The sequence below is a fragment of the Anabas testudineus genome, chromosome 12, assembly GCF_900324465.2.
Source record: "Anabas testudineus chromosome 12, fAnaTes1.2, whole genome shotgun sequence".
In the NCBI taxonomy this organism is placed as follows: Eukaryota; Metazoa; Chordata; class Actinopteri; order Anabantiformes; family Anabantidae; genus Anabas; species Anabas testudineus.
Window position 1 is genome coordinate 5,750,889 of NC_046621.1, and position 20,572 is coordinate 5,771,460.

Sequence of the window (20,572 nt, forward strand, 5' to 3'; positions counted from 1 at the left end):
GACTGCCTATTATTCTAACAGACTGTTACACCCAGTGCACTCTAGCCAAAATAAATACTAGTAATGATAATACTTAGGTTTCCTGCATATACCTGCAGTGTATTTAGGTATGAAAAACAGGCACCTTCCACGATGCTGCTAAACCATCACACAATGGATACCTAGAGGATGAGGAGACAGTAATGTTTCCATCACACTGTATGCTTATTTTCTTCTGGACAAATAAGCACCCATCTCTTCACTCACCCCTTAATTCTTACAGTTTCTAATCTGAGAATTGAACCCTGGCCTTAGCTTTGTTCTTCCCTCTTTGCCAAAGTTTGATTTTTGAATTATGCTGTCTCCATGTCTCTGGATTACATCATCTTTTTTTTAGCCAAGCTAACAGCATGGCCCTAAGGGTGGCAGTGTCTGCCCGCACGCTAGTTCATGCATCACTTTGATCCAAAATGAAATATTGCAGCAAATATTATGTTGCCCGTGAGAAGAATGGTACTAAATTTGGCAATGACCTGAGTTTTCCTCCGACCTTACCAGAACGTGGACACTTGTGGTTCAGACTGATCTAAACAACAAGTGGACAGATTGTGAAATTACAGATATCCAAGTTCTTTCTAACGACCTTGGTCATCCTGACAGTTTCCACTCTATCAACTCCAGCAGGTCAAAGTTTTTCAGACTGGACTGGCACCGTGAGACTTTTGTGCCTTTTTCACCAGCACCATCATTTTTGAATCAGAGTGACATTTCTCGAGATATTGCCCTTAAAGTTGGCACAGCATGAATCAACTAACTTCTGAAATCCACTGATCCATTTCTCCTCATGTTACCGTGCAGGTCAGATTTATACTTTTGGCAAAAAAAGGATCTGCCTTGTGTGTATTGTTGCTGTTTGCATGGCAGCATGCTAAAGATGCCTAATTGTTCTTGCAACCCACAGTATTGCCACTGTAAGCAATATGTTAGCATGCTGATGTCAGCATGTAACTCGAGGCATCACTAAGCCTAATTTCAGTCTGGCTGTAGATTCTTGTGCTGTTTCCCAGAACTGACCCCCTGGACAAAATTAAAGACTTAGAATGTTTCTCTTTTTTTATTTAGAGCCATCTTTTACTGGCATTTTCTCTTCCTTTGTGTTTGTGTGCTTTTATTGTGAAACATGATGTTTTACCATGTCGCCATGCTCCGTGGAAGCTTGTCCCTGTGAGAGCATATAAATGATAATGATACAGCAGAATCCAACCTTTAGGATCCAGAGAATCTGTGAGAACAGGAGAATTGCTGGGTGTGGAGCGTAAGCACAGCATGATGTGCCCACAAAGACATCTGTTAAAAGGGCCTTGGGCTGTTGGATTGGAGGATGATAAAAATGTAGAGTTGATTAAAAGCACTATAATTGCACTAATTTGTAGAGGGGTTTTGCAACTTTATATTGCTCCAATATCATTATAATCGTATGCCTAATAACCAAATAGGTAAGGCCAGGAATCAATTTTTGTTCCAGCTGAAAACATTATGATATTAAATACACAAAGACTGTTTGTATTTGCTTGCAGTCATCAAATTAGACCAGCGTAATTTCCTTCTTGTAAAACATTGTTGAATAGGTTTATGGCTCAATAAGTGTTAGAATCTGGAAATGATCATTTTTGACTCAGAATTAAAACATATGTAAACTAAGAGGCAAGCTGTACACCATCAAAAGATTTTGGAAATGATTACACCACAGTATGAATAACTGCCTCTCAGACATAAAAATAGAGCTTGTTCCATAACATCACTGAAACTGTAACTGCTTTTATTGCTCATTGCCTCACATTGCTTCCATTGTGACTTTCAGCTGGTTTCAACTTTGTCATCCAGTGACTGACACTTGAGTGGTTTAGTATGATGAGTTAAGTATCTGAAGTCCTCTAAAATCCTGCACGCTGCATTGAGTATACTGTGGCATTTTGTATTCTCGGGAGTTTCTACACTCACTGCACTACAATAAACTAAAGGTGTGCGTGAGGAGGAGATATATTTTAGTCTGATAGTCAGACAGTTGTATATCCTGTGGTCAAAGTGAAGTTACAGTGACACATAACAGCATAGGGCATAAATTACCACAAGCAATATCCTATGAGTCACAGTTTTGGAATTGAAAAATCTAGTATTTCAACTAAATAGAGAATGTTAAAACTGTACTCCTCCTGTCTGAAACAACTCCTCCAGTTTAGGTTCATTTCTTCGTCTGACATTTTTAGTTGTTAGTGAAATGTCTCAACTCTTGATGCACTGCCGTGAAATCTATTGCAGACATTCATGGTTTTCTGAATGTTGCAGACACTCATTATAATGAGTTTGATCAAGATAAAACTTTATCTCATATGTGTGATTTTAATGTAGTGTAATGTTCAAGTTCTAAGTAATGATGTGGATTAAACTGTGGAAAACGTTTTACAGTTAAGCTTAGTGTTATTTTGTTAACTTGTGCAGCATATAATTTGTTTGTCCCCCTAAAACAGAGTCAAAAGTGTGCCCTCGCTCCATTTAGGAGCACCATTTGCAATGAAGGTACTTATGTATTTGTTACTTAGCATATGATTCTGATGCTAAAAACTTCCCCACATTTAGGTTTTTCCATTTGAACATGTCTTTATTGAGAGAAATAAGTAAATTACTTCTATATCTATATGATGTAGCACCATTCTCAGCACCTTGCTTGTTGAGTACTTAATGCCACAGGTCAACAGAGACCACTGACATACATCTTGTGATCTACACACTCCCTGCAGCTAAAGAGTGGGTTTTTACGGAAAAGCAGCATCCTCACTAATGACAGACGGTGTGATTGTCATACAAACAAACAATCTCTCAGACTTGGACTGGACACCTACTGTACAAGGAGCCATGTTAATCTGTGGCTCTGGCACATGCGACTGACTGTAGCTGGAGTGACTTATACTTACATTGAATACAGTCTCTATGTGCCTCTGTTATTTCTGTGGGAGGGAAGGAGCCAAGAGAGACACAAGCCATTCCAGTGCCATTTTCAGTGGCAGTCCATGAGCGTTGACCCTCTCACAGCACAGGAGACTGTGAAACACTTAGAGCTCCTTGCGTGTACGAGTAAACACCCTTTTTTTGGTCTGGGGCCCCTCCAAGGGTCAATACACTGTTACATCACAAAAGCTGGATTCATGGTTTGTTGCTCCAAGGTTTAGAGGAAGAGAAGAAGGGCACAGTGCTGCCTCTCTTGTGCTCTTTGTCACTTTTGTGTGTAGCCATCTCGTCGTATGATTATTCTTCTCCCTCTAATCACTCACTCCTTCCTTCCTTTCTAATTAAATGTCTTTTCTTTCATTTTATAATGCTCCCTCCTTTCATTCATTCTAATTTTGTCACTGTTCTTTTACTCCTCCTTTTCATTTTTAGCACAACACACACCCTTCCACTGTCTCTATCTCTCTTCCATTTTTCCTGGATCCAGGTAAATGAAGGCTCTGCGAGGGAGTTTGGTGGCTGCGGCTGCTGGCTATCCACACCACTACATAAAATGCACAAACTATAACGTAGAGGTGGAATTGGAGCAGGAATAAGATGTATTTTTGCTGACCAACAAGCCAATTTAGAAACTGGCTTTGCTCTCGAACGTGTTGGAACGCTTTACTCAGGAAAATTACAACAACTAGGATGTCAGTCAGGAAATTACCGAAGCAAAGATTTGTCTTGTTAATACATACATTTTGCAAAGTGTACCTTATGATATACCTCAATACAGATCACACTGAAAATGCTCAACTTGATAGTAATGAGGAACAATGCTACCTCTGGTGGTTGCATGTGCACATTGCATGCTGCAGCTGGTCCATTAGATGTTGCAAATAGCTTGGGATTCATGAGTGATGTTTATAAAGAAAATCTGGAAGACCTGGGTGTAAAATTTGTAATATTTCCACAACAACAAGCAAATAAACAAATGCAATCCTATAATCCATGTGTACATGGACAGGGCTTGTTACTGAAAGTCTAATAGTCAAGAGACAGGAAGAAAATTAGTAGCTAGCTACAGTCTACTATATTTTTCTTTGAGCATATACAATAATTAACTTTATATATACATTCCCAAACCCAATGCTTAGCTGTGTATTTTTGGTGCCAGCAACCAGGCAGAGGCCACTGTCATTCCCAACAAGGATTCAGTCTTATGCAGCCTTGTCTCATATGAAGCCTCTTGGCTTAAACCGCCACACTTGTCCCAGTAAACCAAACCTTAATGACAGGCTTGTCTAAAGCTGGAGTCTGTAAAAATGTTTCTGGGCACTGTCTATTTCTTATATTTTCTGTTCTTAGTTTATGTGAACATTTTTTTATGTTCCTGGTTGTTTCTTCCGGTTACGTGAGAAATATTATTTCAACTATAAAAAATCACTGGCATTCAGACATTTCACTTGTGCTCCTTCTCGTTCCAGCAACTGAAATAGAAGATAACCGTGCAATTTTCAACATTTGATTTCACTCCTTCCTTCTCTCAGAAGCAGGCAGGATGCAAGTTCGGCTGAAATCCCGATGGGGCCCTGCTTTTTCCTCCTTTTTCAGGGCTTATTTTGAATGGAGCCTTTCTACAAAACTCATTAATATCATCGTACAGTCACACCTATATTCACCAGCTGAACTTCCTGCAGAAATCCAAACAGGTCAGAAGGAGACAGATGGACTTTTGAGAATTCCCCATGTTTGCCTCCAACTAGAACAGCAGGCCTGTGTAGAGCCAGGGCTCTGCCTTATGAAGGGCACTCACTAAGGCATCACTGAGACTCATTTCACAGAAAACATCCATCAAAAGACTTCATTTAAGCAGAGATGAAAGGTGAGCCTTTTAACTCCTTCCTCTACCTTAAATCTGCCCTGTTGACTTTCTCATCTGTTTATGGTCCAATGCATAAACATCAAAAGCACCTTCTGTATAGGAGGCTCCTTCCTTCACATGATTAGTGATCGTCTGCATGAAGTTGTCATGTGGTCTACATGATGAAAAAATTGGCCTCACACTGGATCAAATGCTTGCTCTGTTCTGCGAACACATATGTTTGTATGTGCTGACATGTAGCAAACAGCAGCACGCCTCATGGTTTACCATTGTGCATGTACAATGCGTGTATGATGCAAGTTTGTTCTTGACTTGTGTGTGAAACCTGCTAAAATTGAAAGTATTCTCCAAACAATTAAGAATCTGTTTCTGTCAATAAAGTGTAAGACAGTCACACACAGTTTTTCACAGAGAGGACTCCCTTTTCAAACCTGAACTTCATGTGTCAAAGTGTCCTTCAGCAAGACACTGAAACCCAGTTGCTCCTGTTGGTTATGTCTGCTCCTTGCATAGGAGTTCACTGGAACTGGTGCAAGAGTGGGTAAGTATTAGAAATAGAATGCTAATTGTAAAGCTCTTGTTTTTAAAAGCACCATTAAATACTTGTGTCACTCACTGACTACAGTATAAAAAAACTACACTCAGCACAGTACATTTTATGTTTTTAAATGTATGCGTGTAAAATAAATTAAAGATGAAAATGTCTGCACAGTGCAGTCCCTCAGCACCTGCTGAGAGGATCTAGGTAATTGGGTACAGCCTCCTCTACCTCTATTTTTATGTGCGTATGTAACGATGGTAATTTCATAGCTCACCATAATATTGTTTATGGTAATAAGGGTGCACAAGGTGTCAATCAGTTGTGAGTGTATGATATGATGTCAATGCAGTCTTAGGTCTTGAGGTAGAAAAAAATTACTAATTTAAAACATATCAATTACTTTATGCACTGGCCACATAAATCTTTAGTTAAGAAACTACTTAAATGCAGCATTTGCTTTCCCAGTGCTGGAAAAGAGATTTTCCTCTGCAAAATATTGTAGTTATCATATGGAAATATTTTGGCACAGTAAGATCATAGCCTTTATGGCAGAAGGGTGTTACTCTGAGGCTGAGATGTTCAGAAAGAGCACAATTATCAACAGCCTGTCAGTGGGTTGACAGATGTGACATGAAATTAAAGCTCTTTGACTGAAACGAGTACGTACAGAATCCAACATATTCATAAAATCTGAAACTTTATACTTAAAAGGGTGGACCCCTTCCTGCCATTAAAAAACTATATTCAGGCTGGGTTAGAAGGAATGCATGTGGGTGCAACTGGTGCTTCTGCACTGTATGTATAACATAAACAGCACGCATGCATCAATTCAATATTGCACACAGCATTGCTCGCACATGAACCTGACTTTTATTTTCAGTTAATATTTATAATGCTGCAGTCATTTCTGCTGAATAATAATCTCCAAAATGTGGAGGACGACAGTAAATGCATATGAAGTAGCCTGGGTCCATCTTGGTTGAAAGAAGACAGTCAATGTGGTACCTCGCTCACAGAATACACCTGATCTAGGTAATGAGCAGTGGGTTGTACAGGAATAGTTGGAAAACAAGCATGGCAGCAGCACACAGTTTGACTTTATAATGAAGTAAACCTGGAAAAATCGACACAAATAAGCCTGAGGCTTTACAGTGCTGCTGCAGCAGGAGAAAGAGCGCGAGCTGATAAATAAATAGTTTATCATAAACTATATAACTTGACAAACTAACATTTTTACCATATGATGGTGCTAAAGGAAGGGGGAAGGTATTGCTGAAATTACATTTCATTTATGGCCTTCAAAACCACAAATCCCAATCTAATGGTAATAGAAGATGCTCATCAAAGTCACAGTGATTGAGTCATTGTGTGTTGTATTTCATCCTTTGCTTGATTTTGTCATTGTTAACACACACACACACACACAAAGAGAAATGTCTTTTTATACTCCTGGAGACTCTTATTGACATAATTTATTCCCTCGCTCCCCTTTCCCTAACACCATAAAGTTCCAGAAGCTCTCATTGTTGCATCCTTTATAATGATGGTATCACATAAAATTTCTTTCACTCCATGTTTTAATGTTTTGGATAATGTTTGTTAATCATCCATCTTTGCTTTTTCATATTCCCTATACTATTTATCTTCATCAATTCCACTAATTTTTCTTCATGTTATTGTTGTTGACATCTTTGGCTGGCTTGTAATAAGTGTTGAAGCAAAAAGCTGAAATGGTCCATGGAGGATGAGAAGACTTAGTCTTAGTCTTATGAAAACCTAGTGTAAAGTTTTCCTATTATACATGGCTTCTTGTTGAAGGGCTGGGCCCTTCAACAAGAAGGCATTGTTAGTGGTACCCCTAACGATGCCAACTGGACTATCCATTTCTGCTGCCAGTGTGTCTATATGAATAATAAATGTTTTCTGGTACAGTAGCAGAAAATAGAGACACACACCCAGCATTCTTTACATAGCAGCTAACCAGCAGAAAGTGGACCAGGCTACAACATCAAATCAAGCTCTAAAACATCCCAAGAGTCACAGGAAATAGTCTCTGTTTATTGTGCCAGCATCACACTTGTGGTTGTTAACAAGTCTGCCCATTCATCTTTCTGTTGCGCTTGTGTCAATGTATGCGTAGTTGTGCAGATGCAGACATGCAAAGACTGCAGTGAAAGTGAGGAAGCATCTTCCTGAAGAGGAAACAGACAAAATAAGAGGGTTAGCAAGATACAGTAATCCTCCAACTGGCACCTGATCCAACAGACAGAATACTTTAGACGTAGAATAGGGCTTGCTTAGCTGCACACAGAAAGTCAGAGCTATCATTACAGAGTAGTTTCTTCTCTTTCTCAGTAAGAGACAATGAACTGTATCCGTTTTAGCACAGACATGATTTTCTCAAGCTGTTACCATCCAATTTCAGTAAAAGAAAATTACAAATACAACATAAAGTTCAGTCAGAAAAAAACTATAAAACTTTTATAATATCCCCAATGATATAATGCACAGATAAACTACTATAGTAAAACCCACTGACCTGCAGAAGCTGCAAATCTCAGTGCTCTGAAACCACTGCCTTAAGTCCTCGGAGTGGAAAGAAAAGCTGTTTAAGAAGTTTATCTCGTGTCTGGCTTGTTGAAAGTCTCCTATGAAACAAAACTCTATTCAGGTTAGATTAAGGTCACATTCCGAGGAAAGCCAATGGGACCACTGATCTGGGGCCCAACACTTTATTAGAAACACTAATAATAAGAGAGACAATAGTGACATGGATCAAATTCCACTTATCAGTTAAACTAACTGTGTTAGTTCGCTTTATAAAGTTAGAAAATTTGTGTAACGTAGACATCTCTAAATTACTTATAATTCAACCATAACATTTTGCACAATGACTGGAAAAAAGGCAAAAACAGTTAACCTGGAACTGTCTAAAGCAAACTGAACAAACAGATCATATATCTTTTGTTTAATTCGTACAAAAACCAACCATCATCAGCGTGTGTTAAGATGGTAGCTCTTCACCTATATTTTTTGAATGAGGTGGTGGAACTAGCTAAAGCAGCATCAACCACAAGAAGGATTGAGAACTACGAAGCAATAAATGGTAAAGTTAGAGAACACATTTAGTTCCTATAGTCTTGCAAAAATAGCAGTATAAATCTGTGGTCAGTGTCGCATTGGATTTGTAAACCTCAAGTGTTACCACAAGTGTTAGGTTAGGTTTGATACACAGACTCTACATGGATGGATAAAGACAGCTATCCTTGGCTCACTTGGGACACTGATAACCCATCACTTCCTGTGGAGCTGCAGAAGAGGAAGCTGTAATGAGATGTGTTGCATGATGAAGCGGTTTTATTGGGAAACCCAGCTTTATAATTACTATTATTACAAGTCATGAGTCACTGTAAAATATCTGCACACATGTATATACGCTCTGTCTTTTAACCTTTCCAGTTAGGTTTAACTGCAGCATGCACTGGTTATATAACAGCAGCATCTTGTTCTACTGGAAGAGTATTTTATTTAGTATGGTAACACAGTACAGTTCAGGGGCAATTCTAGGATCAGACCTTCTGAGGTGCACGAATGTGAAAATGAAAATGATGAAAATGAATGAATATTGAACAAACCCACTTTTTTCTACGAGCATTAAAACCAAATAAACAGATGCTGCCTTGTCATTATCACTGTAGTCTTGATACAGTGCATAGCAGGAGCAGGTGATATAATATTACTTTAACCAAAAAGCAATGATAATGTTTAAAGCCATATCTCAAAGCAATAATCTTTCCTTTATAATTACCATATTTTAAACCCTAAACATTACTTTATAACACAGCATACTGTAATTCACATGTGCATAAACAATATACAGCATGACTAATTTAATTCTTTATTGCATAGCTTTATAGCCTATACCTTCATATTTTATATAAATATGAATGTATTAGTCAGAGAGAGTTAGACATGCTAACTGCATTTACAATAATAATGGTACATTATAAACTATTTAAATGCTGAACAGAGGTGGTTGAGGGTGTGTTGCCTAAAAATCCAGCAGTAAAATTTTACTAGATGTAAAATAAATGTTCTTTAGCTATTTTCAGCATGCATGTCCAAATAAGGTAGAATACATCCATTAATGATGCAATGCATCCTTATTTTTATTCTCTCTGACCTGTAACAGTATGAAGTAGTCTTGATTAGACACGGTGATAAATGGGTTGGAACTGAACCCTGCTGCCTTGGAGCAGAGGCAGATGTCTTGTTCATCTGGTAGTAAGGAAAGTAGAGTGGAACATACTCCTCAACCACAATAGGGTCCATCAACAAATACAGTAGGCCTACAAGCCTCTAATAACATGTGATTTGATACTCTGTAGTAGTATACTAGAGTCTCCACCCAGTGCTGATCCTGACAGATGTGACTGATGCATCTCTTTGATAAATCAGTAAGTGCCTCAGCATGCAAAAGCAATTACCAAAAGGTTTTAAATGGACTGCCCACAAAGGTCTAGACCTCGGCACAAAGCAAATAAATAAACATGAAATAAAGAGAGGGAGAACCACAAGTTATCCTGTCAGGAATATGAAGAGAAAAAGAAAGTGATGGTGATGCTGGTATCTTGACTAAAGATTAAAGTCATTTCCTGAACATACACACAGAGGCTGATTCAAATATCATCACTCTGGTTCAGACTGAAATAAAAATTAAATCTCTGGAGCATCAGGTTCTCCAGGGGGAATTTGGACAACTGACAAAATGTTTTGTTCGGCCCTACCTCACCATGACCACAGGGTACAGACTTATTAAAACCTTTTTAAAATCATTCATTTTTAATAGAAATGTTGCATAAATATTAAACGCACTTAATTTAATCCAGATAGTGGTTTCAGTGGAAAAAAAAATCTCGGTCAGAACAGCCAAACGTTATAGAATGCATAATTAAAAAACAAGTCGAAGGAAACTGCACAAACTCCTGGCTTGGCAAAGTTACCAGCACCTCAAAGGACAGATTATGGAGTTTACAAAAAGGGAAAGGAGAAGTAACCACAAATGTCGTCAAAAAAGAGGGTTTGTGCTTTGAGGTCGATGTTTCTACGTAAGTGAACGTGGGCTGGAGGGCCACATGAACACTGAGCCTCTGCCGCAAACATAAAACTCACGAGAATCTATAAGGATTGTCGAACTCACACACATAAAAATGCACACTGCTTGTTGTCACGAATGACACACGTGCACATGCAAAGTTCAAAGGCAGACAATTGTTTCTTTCACCAGTTGGAACATTAACCCCTCTCTGATCCTCCCCTCAAATCAGTGGCTGTGGAGCCCCAGATTCTTCGTCAGTGTAAACAGTCTAAATAAAACAGTGTTTCTCTGGTTTGATGAGTCCTCAGCGGAGATGCGCCTCTCTGAGGGGAGGCATTCATTAGAGAGCTGTACCACCCACATGCAGTTTACCGGCCCTTCAACCTCACATTAGCAATCTCTGCAGGCTGTCTTATATGTGTGTGTATGTATGTGTGAGAGTGCAAACGTTGTGCAAGTGTACATATGGTTTTGGTGGATGTGTTGGCTTTCCCACTCTGTGGACCCTGTTTCCACTTTCTCTTGGAAAATCCTACCAAACCTCAACAGGGTTTCTGAGCCAGAAAGTTATGTTGATGATTCTGTATAAAGAATAACTACACTCACAAACACTTCTGTCACATTCATTGGAAACAAGAAAACAAACCCATTTCAGTTTGTGCAGTTGGAATCAGTAAAAAAAAAAAAAAAGCTTCTTAAAAAAGTTTCTAAAAATGTTAAAATGTTGTGGCTTTATGGACTGTGCAGTTTCCGGATCAGACTGCATAACTTTCCGAACACCTTCTGTGCTCAATTCAATTCAGTTGAATTCAATTTTATTTATATAGAGCCAAAAAAGTCATTTCAAGGTACTTTAAGGTGTCTAAGGTTTCAGACCCTACAAAATATAACACACACAAATTTATATAGAAAACCCAACAACCCCAGCTCTAGGTGACGGTGGAGTGGAAAAACTCTGTTTAATGGAGTAAACCTCCAGCAGGGTGGGCGGCCATCTCATTGGGGTGAGTGGAAAGAGGAGAGAGAAATGAACGGCAGGCAACAAAAAATAACAAGAAACAGAATAAATATTGGGCACCTGAGCCAGAGCAGTACTGGAACACTGTATGTCTGGGCTCGGGTACTGATCAGCATAATTCAATTCAATGTCTTTAGGCACTTGCTTGCATGTGCAATTTAATATTAGTTGCAAAATACAACAGTTTCCGACTACTATCAGAAATCTTTAAAGTGAAGGACTGTAAGTTGCCATATGCTCTGCTTCAAACTTGTTAATGCTGCTGATTTGTTTCCACTCCCCACTTTCTAAATTCCTTTGTAGTAACATCAGTATCACAAAAGCTTAGTACGCTTATCTTAATTTTCTTTTGTCATTCATCTTATGTGTAATTTAGTGTACTTTGTTCTATTTAAAGAAGGTCTTACAACATTCTGCAAGGAACTACAAATAAAAATTAGACTGTCTCAGTGTTCCTCTGAATAAAAGGGGAATAAAAAGTATTATAATAATGACTATAGAAAGAGACTAGTCTAAAACTAATCATGTGGACAATTCTTTAGGAACAGACAGACAGTGACCAGGTAAAGAGCTGTGGAGCTGAGGCCATGGATGAAAGGGGTTGATGCTAATTCATCCAGATTAATCCTGGAGAGCGATCTGGGTTCACAATGATGGTACGCCAGTCAAATTGTTGTTTTGATCGGTCACTGACCAGAATGATTATAGTCATGCTGAGATGTTTTTCTCTTGAATACCTTGGCCTGATCCTGGGAGACAGAAGGCCAGGGAAAGCTTTGCAGACACAATGGAACCTGGCCAAGGTGGAGTAAAGTGTTGCAGCGTGAACCACTGGCAGAAAAACAGAAGAGCAAAAAGATTACAAAACAACCAAACATTTTGTTTGGTCAACTTGTGGTGCTGGGACAGAGTCCAAGCATGGAATTCAGGAAGAGAAACAATAGTTTTAGCAGCAGTTTAGATTAAAATAAATCTAAAATGGAAGTGAGACACACTCATTTCCTGCAATACCAACTGTTACGTGATCACATGTTTCAGTCGTGCTGGAACAACAGTAATGATAACACAAATCTCTCTAGTAAAAAGTGCACACATTTAAAATAATGATTACTACTGAAAGCATTTCTGATGATTGCTGATTATTTATTCTTGTAAATTTCACCACCAGCCACCAGTGATTAAATATAGGTGCCACAAGAGATCTGTAATGAAAGACTTTTAAAAAACACTAAATTTTAAGTTAATTTATTGTAGCTGGAAATTGATGTGAGTGTTCCTGACAAACTTAATACATACAACAATGAAGAACCCAGCGTGTTGCCATTACTCAATTAGGACACTAGATGTCCTCATTGGCATGGTGCATACAGTGAAGCACATCTTGTCCTGGAACTGATATGTCTTTGATATTGTGCTATTTCTCTGTCAACTGATTGGACTTGATCTTTTTAGGTCATGATCTATCACACTGATACTAGAATAAACAAGAATGTTGCTTTAATGGGACCATATTACATTCAGAGACATTTAATTTTGTGATATTGTACTGAAAATACTCAGATTATTATGATTAAAATATACATTTTTATGAGGTATGTGTTATTATAATAAACATTCAATTAATATTTGTTTATAAAACATATGTTTTAACTTAAAAACTCTTCAATAAAGTACCTAAATGTCTGAATTTTTGTTGCACAACTGTTTTTTGTCCTTGTATAAAGGTCCTTCACACCAGATGTCCACCCACACAGATGTTTTTGCCTGATTGGACTTCCTCTCAGGACTGTGTGGGCATATACAGACTGCATGCCTCCCTGACTCACCTGCTTCTCAGTTTGCATGTGTAATAGGGTCAAGTCAACACATTTAGACCTTTTTAAAGCCACACAATGACATTTTGACTTGTCAAATCAAGAGATCACATATGTAATTATGCACATTAAGAATATCTGCATCACAGTTAAGTGGGCCATATGCAGTACTGACTCTGGGGCACTTACTTTAAATACTCACTTGTTAATTAACCATGGGCTTCAGTTTGCCCCTGGGAGTTGAAGAACGACAGCTTATCCAGATAGGTGAGTGCCTTGCAGCTCACCAGGCCATAGTAGGTTTGTAACAATGAGCATCTTCCACCCTGCCTCAGGTCTGCCCACACTGTTTCTAGTTCATTGCTCCCCATTGCTGCCGAGCTGAACATGTAGCGGTAGCAGCAGATGTTGTAGCGGATGTGTTTGTCTCCTGAGAATCTGGCACTATGAGTTGGTGCCACACCAGCCTTTTGAGCACAAAGACCCACAAAAACATCAGCGGGTACAGGTGCATGCACTGCTGCAGACGCTACATACACTTTTCGGACTACATCCTGAGAAAGAACATAAGCTGTTTCATCACAGTATTCAGGCAGGTACTTGTCAGGGTAGAGCACTGGGGACAGGTAGCCAGGATTGCTGGGATCTCGATTAGGGGATTCTCTCTGGATGACCCTACCTAGATAAAGGTCCTCAGGGTGTCTGTGCAGACCGAGGAGGTAGCCTCCAATGGCAGGGAGGTTGACAAACACAGAGTCCTTTGTCAAGAGAACAAAGCGTGCCAGTGGACAAAAGGTGATCACCCAGCGGAGAGCCAGCACCATCCTTTCTGTTGGGCCAAGAAGTGATAAGTCTGCCACAGCATGACCTTGGACCATGTCCCCATGGTTGGCAGACTCTCTCATGAGGGCCTCTTGTGCATCAGAAGTCTGACTTGATCCTAAAAAGAACAGCAGCTGTACTGGGAAGCCTTGGATGAGTGTTTGGTTGGCCCATGTTCTTCTGACTGCATCTCTTTGGGAGATATTAGCTGGGGAGCTGAAGACTAGGGTGAGGAGGAAGAGGTTTGAATTTCTGCATGCAGCAGGGTTAGAGATGGGGTAAGCCAGGGACATGTTTCCCCTTACGTTGCTCAGATCTAATTTCCTTGCTTTCTCCCTTACATCCACAACTGCGATATCAGTGTAGATCCCAGGTGTAGGCTGCAGGAGGTACTCCTCGACAAAGTCAGCCCCAAACAATAAGGCGTGGAAGAGTAGCACGTTGAAGAGGAGGAAACACCACTGGTGGGTACGGAGCTTACACAGACAGCACTGGAGCATGAGACGGAACAGGAAAGAGTACAACTTATCATAAAGACAAACTTTAAATTACAAAGTTGAATCTACAAACGATTGACACTGTACCTGCATGACACCTGCTTTATCAGCCTTGTTTTTCTGTGTGTGGAGGACTTCCCGCTCAAGTCAGTTTTCAACAACAGTACTGTAGCTGACAGACAGTTTCCACTTTCATGAAACTCTAGCAGCATGAAACCCTGTACCCCAAGCGCAAGTCACATGGCTCACGAAGCAGAGTGTGTCATGCATCATGCATGCAATATTAATGACACACGGGAAGAGTTTAAGAGACATAAAATAATCTAATCTCCAAAAGAAAGTTCTATTACTGTGATACCCCCACTGACAAATCCAGAATTTACGGGACATTAAACTGTCGCTGTTTGTGTGCACAAGAACTTTCAACTTTTCCACATGATCACACTGCAACATGATCACAATCTTGCACACTGGTTGCAGAGACGACACAGGTATATGTAAAATGAACTTTGTATGTAAGGCAAGCACAGAAAAACATTACCTCTCCATTAGAAAATTATTAATATGAATATTGATATCTTATTGTTAGACTCTCTATACATATTCTTTCACAATCTGCAGCGATTTAGTTTTACTTAACAATTCTTTTTACATTTATCATAATAGCAAAGACTTAATAAATAATAACAATAAATGTATTTATAGAGCACTTTTCTAAACATATGTTACAAAGTGCTTCACAAGACAGACAAGAAACACATGTAGCCCAACAAGCTCAACTTGAGCAAGCACTAGGCAAACAGTGGAGAGGAAAAACTCCCCCTAGGGGAAGAAACCTCCAGCAGAACCAGGCTCAAGTTAAACGGCCATCTGCCTCGACCGGTTGGGGAGCAGGAAACAGATCTATAAGATCTATAAGGGGAAATTGGAGGTACATGTGAACGAAAGGTGTATACAGTGTTCAGCACAAATATTCCAGCATGATTATAGTAGTAGTATTTCCACTGCAATATGAAGTACTACTCCCTCATTGCTGCACTTCAGTTGTACTTTTTGCACCTTAACAACATCCACTCAATCAATTATCAGACTCTTCCTCACTTTAATTTCAATGTAAAGACTAATTGACCCCATCTGAAAATCAATTTGCAAAGGACAAAGTGCAGCAGTCTTCTTTTATTTTTTTCATTTAAGTAAAGAAAATTAAGGGAGTGGCACATTTAATTGTTGTTTTTGGATGAATATCTGACACCATGACTGTTGTGTGGATCACATGCAGCTTCAGTCTGCGCCCAGCAGGTGGCGGTAACGCGACAGGTCAACGCCGTGAGTCACGAAGAAGAGGCGGATCCATTCCTCAGTCGTTTCCCCAAACATTGACAGTCATGGCGGCTTCCATTGAGAGTTTACTGCAGGAGATCTCCGGTGTCGAGGATCCAATGGAAGAGCTACAGAGTTTAAAAACAGCGTTATTATCGATACCTATCAGCGCTTTGAGAGACACAGTGAGCGGGCAGCGTTTCGATGTGATTTTCTCTCTGTTAAACTCCAATCAGAGGTTTGTTTTAGCACAGTACAACTGGTTTAGTTAGCTGCTGAGTAAGAGTGCTGCCATGTGTATTATTGTTGATCACTAGTTGAACAGAAGATTAACACAGAAGGAAGTTAAGTTAGCTAACTTAGCTAAACAGACTGCATTTGTTCTGTGCTAGCTTGGTTGTTAGCTAGCTAACTGGCTACAATGCTACCAAGCAAACAGTCACGCGTTAGAAGTGGATGGTGGCACTTTTCTCTGAGCTGACACTGACATTTACATTATTGGCTTTCATATTTAGGAGTTTTTAGAATTGTTTACGTCTATAAATATTATGCCATTTTTAGAAAATGTGAAGTAAACAGTTTTGGATCCATCCAGTGTGGATGTGCCCCCTCAAATACAGGCATTTCACCACAAAGTAGTTGTGGGAGAGTAAGGAAAAAAGCATTTTATGTATTATGATTGCTTAAATTGTATGTTGACACTTAAGTCGTTCTTAGACAATAGCCCAAATCCCCATGAAATATTTTAAAAGGTTTCTATTAGGACAATATAAGGGTTCAACCTTCCTGATTACTCACATCAAGCTTTATTGACTCAAGCTGCTTAAGCCTAATGCCAGCTGTAGATACACATTTTACTTCATTTAGATGGTACTTTTTAATTAATCTTTTACATGTTATACACTAATTGATGATGCAGATAATCGTTAGGTTAGGTGAAGCTGTAAAACAAATGCTTTGCAGGGTTAAAGTTACTAATATGAGCTCTGTTCACAGGGAGCAGGTTGAGCTATGTGTGGACATCCTTGAACGTATTTTAATGGCCCTCAGCCCTGTGAACCTGGCCCAGAACTACAGAGTGGAGCTTCAGGGGGGTCTGACCCATCCTAATGAAACTGTTAAGATATTGGCTTTAACACAGGTAAAATGCACACACATCTAGACGCACAGAAGGCTCCTCATAACACATCAGCCAAATCAGTGATTCCTGTTTTCTCTCAGATTGGTAGAATGGTGGAGGAACCTGACGCTGTCACTGAAATCCTCAACAACCATGATGTTCTTCGAGCAGTGATCCATTGCATTGAAGAAGAAAAGATGGCTGTGGCGAAACAGGTGAGGAATAAAGCATTAAAATCATCTGCATGAGACTTAATTGACTCTATAGTGTGTGCACTAATTGTTTTGTGTTTTAGGCCATTCAGTCTCTCTCTAAACTGAGTCACTCCAAACCTGGTTTAGACAAATTGTTCCAGAGTGACCTGCTCAAAGTCATGAAGGATGTGATGGCTACGAATGACATTGTCAGATACAGAATATATGAGGTACGTCCAATGTTTGTCACTTCAGATTTTTCTTTTTGACTGATGATGCAAAGGTAGCATGTTTTTATTGTGTGACATTTCCTGTTATGGAGTGAGTATAAGCTATGACTAATGAGAACAAGAAATCATGCCAGAGTGTGGGCAATATAGGTAGTAATTTAAAGTAGTTAAAGAAGTTTTAATGTGCATATTGATGCTCAGTTTGTTTCTAATATTTGGCTTATGCCAAACCCAAATAGTTTTTGCTGCATTGTTGCTGTGTTTGTTGTTTTGCTATTTGGCATATCTCATAACATGACATGCGTCTTATTTATATGCATAGTGTACACAAAATAGAAAATGAGTTGTTTTTCTTGCAGCTGGTGGTGAAAATCTCATCTGTATCTCCCATTTCCCTTGGCTACTGTGCCAACAGCAGCATCATTTCTCAGCTGCTGGGTGAACTGACAGGAGATGATGTATTAATCAGGTAATGAGATGAGTCACCATAACACACAGGCACAAACAGACATGGTGTGTGGAAATCATTAATATAGCAACTGCAGATGTTATATTTCATTTTCACTACCTTAAACTTTCTTGCACAACCTCACATTTTAATCTGTGTCTTGTCTGTGTCTACTATTCTGTTGTGCTGTTAATTTTTGTTTTTATCTTCTTTACCAGGGCCACAGCTATTGAGATGGTGACCACTCTCGCACACAGTCAGCATGGCCGGCAGTATTTGGCCCAGCAAGGTATAATGGACAAGATTTCCAATATGATCAGAGGTGCAGACACAGACCCCTTCTCCTCCCTCTACCTTCCTGGTGAGTGACTCCCTCAAGAAAGACACCTTTTGCGTCTGCTAAACTCATTTGAGTTTCCAGATATTGTTTTCACTTGGGATTTCACATTAGCAAATCAACACTAATTTGCATGACTTGATATATCTGGTAGTAAATGAGATGTGGCATTTGGGTAGACTGAATTACTGTATATACTATACGCAGTGATAGACTGGCAATCTGTCCAATATCACTCCTTCAGGTTTGGTGAAGTTCTTTGGAAATCTGGCCATTATGGACAGCCCACAGCAGGTTTGTGAAACCTACCCAGCCTTCCAAAACAAGGTGTTTGAGATGGCCCTGGACCCGGACCCTGTGATGATTGGTGTGGCTATGGACACTTTGGGCCTACTGGGGTCCACTGTGGAGGGAAAGCAGGTCCTGCAGAAAACAGGTCAGTTTGTTACCTTTTTATTTTTCCTTCTTCAAAGTTTTTACAGGCTCTTGGACTGTTTGTATGTGCCAATGTATTGTTTAAATGTCTAATTCTCTCTGTGTCTTAGGTGAAAAGTTCAAGGCTGTGTTCTCAAGAATGAGCCAGCTTGCCAGCTCTGGAGCAACTGAGCTCAGGGTGCGCAGCTTGGATGCCATATCACAACTTCTGACTCTACAGGTTTGTACACATGTGTAATATTTAGTACTATAAATCACTTTTATATCTTGAAATTGTCATAAACTCTCTATGGAAAAATGATTCGTTGTTGTTGTTTTTCGCAGCCAGAGCATCAGACAGAAGATCTATTGGCCCTGACAGAGTCCTGGTTCCACCTTTTGTCTAATCAGCCCATGGACATGATTCGCAACATCAGCACTCAGCCATTTCCTGAGCTGCACTGTGGGGCTCTGCGGATATTCACTGTGAGTGTAAAAGCTGCTTCTAACAAGTATAATTTCCTTCCATGTGTTAGTTTTTTTTTTTTCTGCAAACTATATACACTGAAAGGTTTTGATCTTCATATATCTGTATGATTCCAACAAAGCTTGAAGCCATCAGTGTTGCTCCAGTAATATCTGTGTGTTAATCTGTGGATATATGTGTGTTTGGTGTGTTTCAGGCTATTGCCACACAGCCATGGGGTCAGAGGTTAATGATCAAAACACCAGGTTTTATGGAGTTCATTTTGGATCGTTCAACTGGGCAGACAAAGGAGGCCAAAGATGCCAAGTTTGAACTGGTGGGGTCACTTGCGTGTTCATCAACAGCAGCAGAGATACTGGGCAGCCAGCACTACATCCATCTGAGAGCGTATCTCAGAGAAGGACCTTACTATGTTTCAGCTGTGGCCTCAGTCAGCACTGAAGGAGCAGACTGATTCAAAAAAACAAACTAAGATGCACTTCATGGGCTCTTGTTAGTGCTCAAGTAATGGGTAAGCACCTCAAGAATCACACCGTGGGGTTAACATATGATACTCTGATATTATAAACGCAGAACACAGTCTTACTCAGCTCTGCTGATAAAAGTTTCCTGAGTTTTTCAGCTTAATTGACATATGTAGTACACGTGAATGTATACAGTATGTATACATGTATTGTAGTTTAAGTATTTAAAAAAGTATTTGAAAAGCTAATGGTAATTACTTCCTTTGTTTGAAGCTTTGCTGTTCAGTTTGGTTATTTGGTACATTATTAAAATATTTTATCATGTACATGTGCTGAAAATCCACTCGCTGTGCCATAACAACACGAGAAGGTGTCTGTGACTGTACCACCACATCATTTGACAACAGGTCAGCAGAGCCCACGTTTAGTGAAGAATGTGTCTTTACCAAGTACTTAAGCATTAATTAAAGAGCCCTACGGGATGTCAAATGTTAACGCTGCAGACACTTCTTCCAGACATCATCATATGCAGTATCTTTTAAATAAACCTGGACGTGACCAAAAAGCTCTTTAGTGAACTCTCTGCTCTCCAAAAACTGCCGAAACTCTGATTTAATTTTGTTTGTATTCAAAAATATTTTTGTTTACTTAATAGACTGTCTTTTTTATTATTAAAGAGGATTCAGTCTGACAACTGACTATTTATTAAAGAAATGTAATTTAAGGTTTTATTTATTCCAGTGATCATTTTCACATCATGATGTACGAGAATCAGGCAGAAAATCCTTGAGTTCTGAATATCTTATAGTAAGAAATAGAATCCGAGTGGTTCATTGAAAGCATCAGTATATTGTAGGAACAAAAAAATATTAATTGAGACAGAAAAATATTTCCCTCTTCAATGCAATTGTGGATC

General features: G+C 39.3%; 2 protein-coding genes across 2 annotated transcripts; one reads left to right on the forward strand and one right to left on the reverse strand.

Moving 5' to 3' along the window:
* Positions 1 to 13,532: 13,532 nt before the first annotated feature.
* On the reverse strand, positions 13,533 to 14,735 carry LOC113158516 (putative UDP-GlcNAc:betaGal beta-1,3-N-acetylglucosaminyltransferase LOC100288842). Its single transcript, XM_026354449.1, has 2 exons — positions 14,730 to 14,735; positions 13,533 to 14,669 (listed from the first exon to the last, which is right to left on the reverse strand). Exons 1-2 carry the CDS (start codon positions 14,733 to 14,735, stop codon positions 13,533 to 13,535), a joined length of 1,143 nt encoding a protein of 380 aa, XP_026210234.1.
* Positions 14,736 to 16,004: 1,269 nt separating this feature from the next.
* Positions 16,005 to 20,327, forward strand: psmd5 (proteasome 26S subunit, non-ATPase 5). The gene is made up of 10 exons (XM_026353678.1): positions 16,005 to 16,200; positions 16,959 to 17,103; positions 17,184 to 17,297; positions 17,378 to 17,506; positions 17,866 to 17,975; positions 18,173 to 18,315; positions 18,536 to 18,727; positions 18,837 to 18,946; positions 19,051 to 19,191; positions 19,389 to 20,327. The coding sequence occupies exons 1-10, from the start codon at positions 16,028 to 16,030 to the stop codon at positions 19,644 to 19,646; spliced, it is 1,515 nt and encodes a 504-aa protein (XP_026209463.1). The 5' UTR covers positions 16,005 to 16,027; the 3' UTR covers positions 19,647 to 20,327.
* The last annotated feature ends 245 nt before the right edge of the window (positions 20,328 to 20,572 follow it).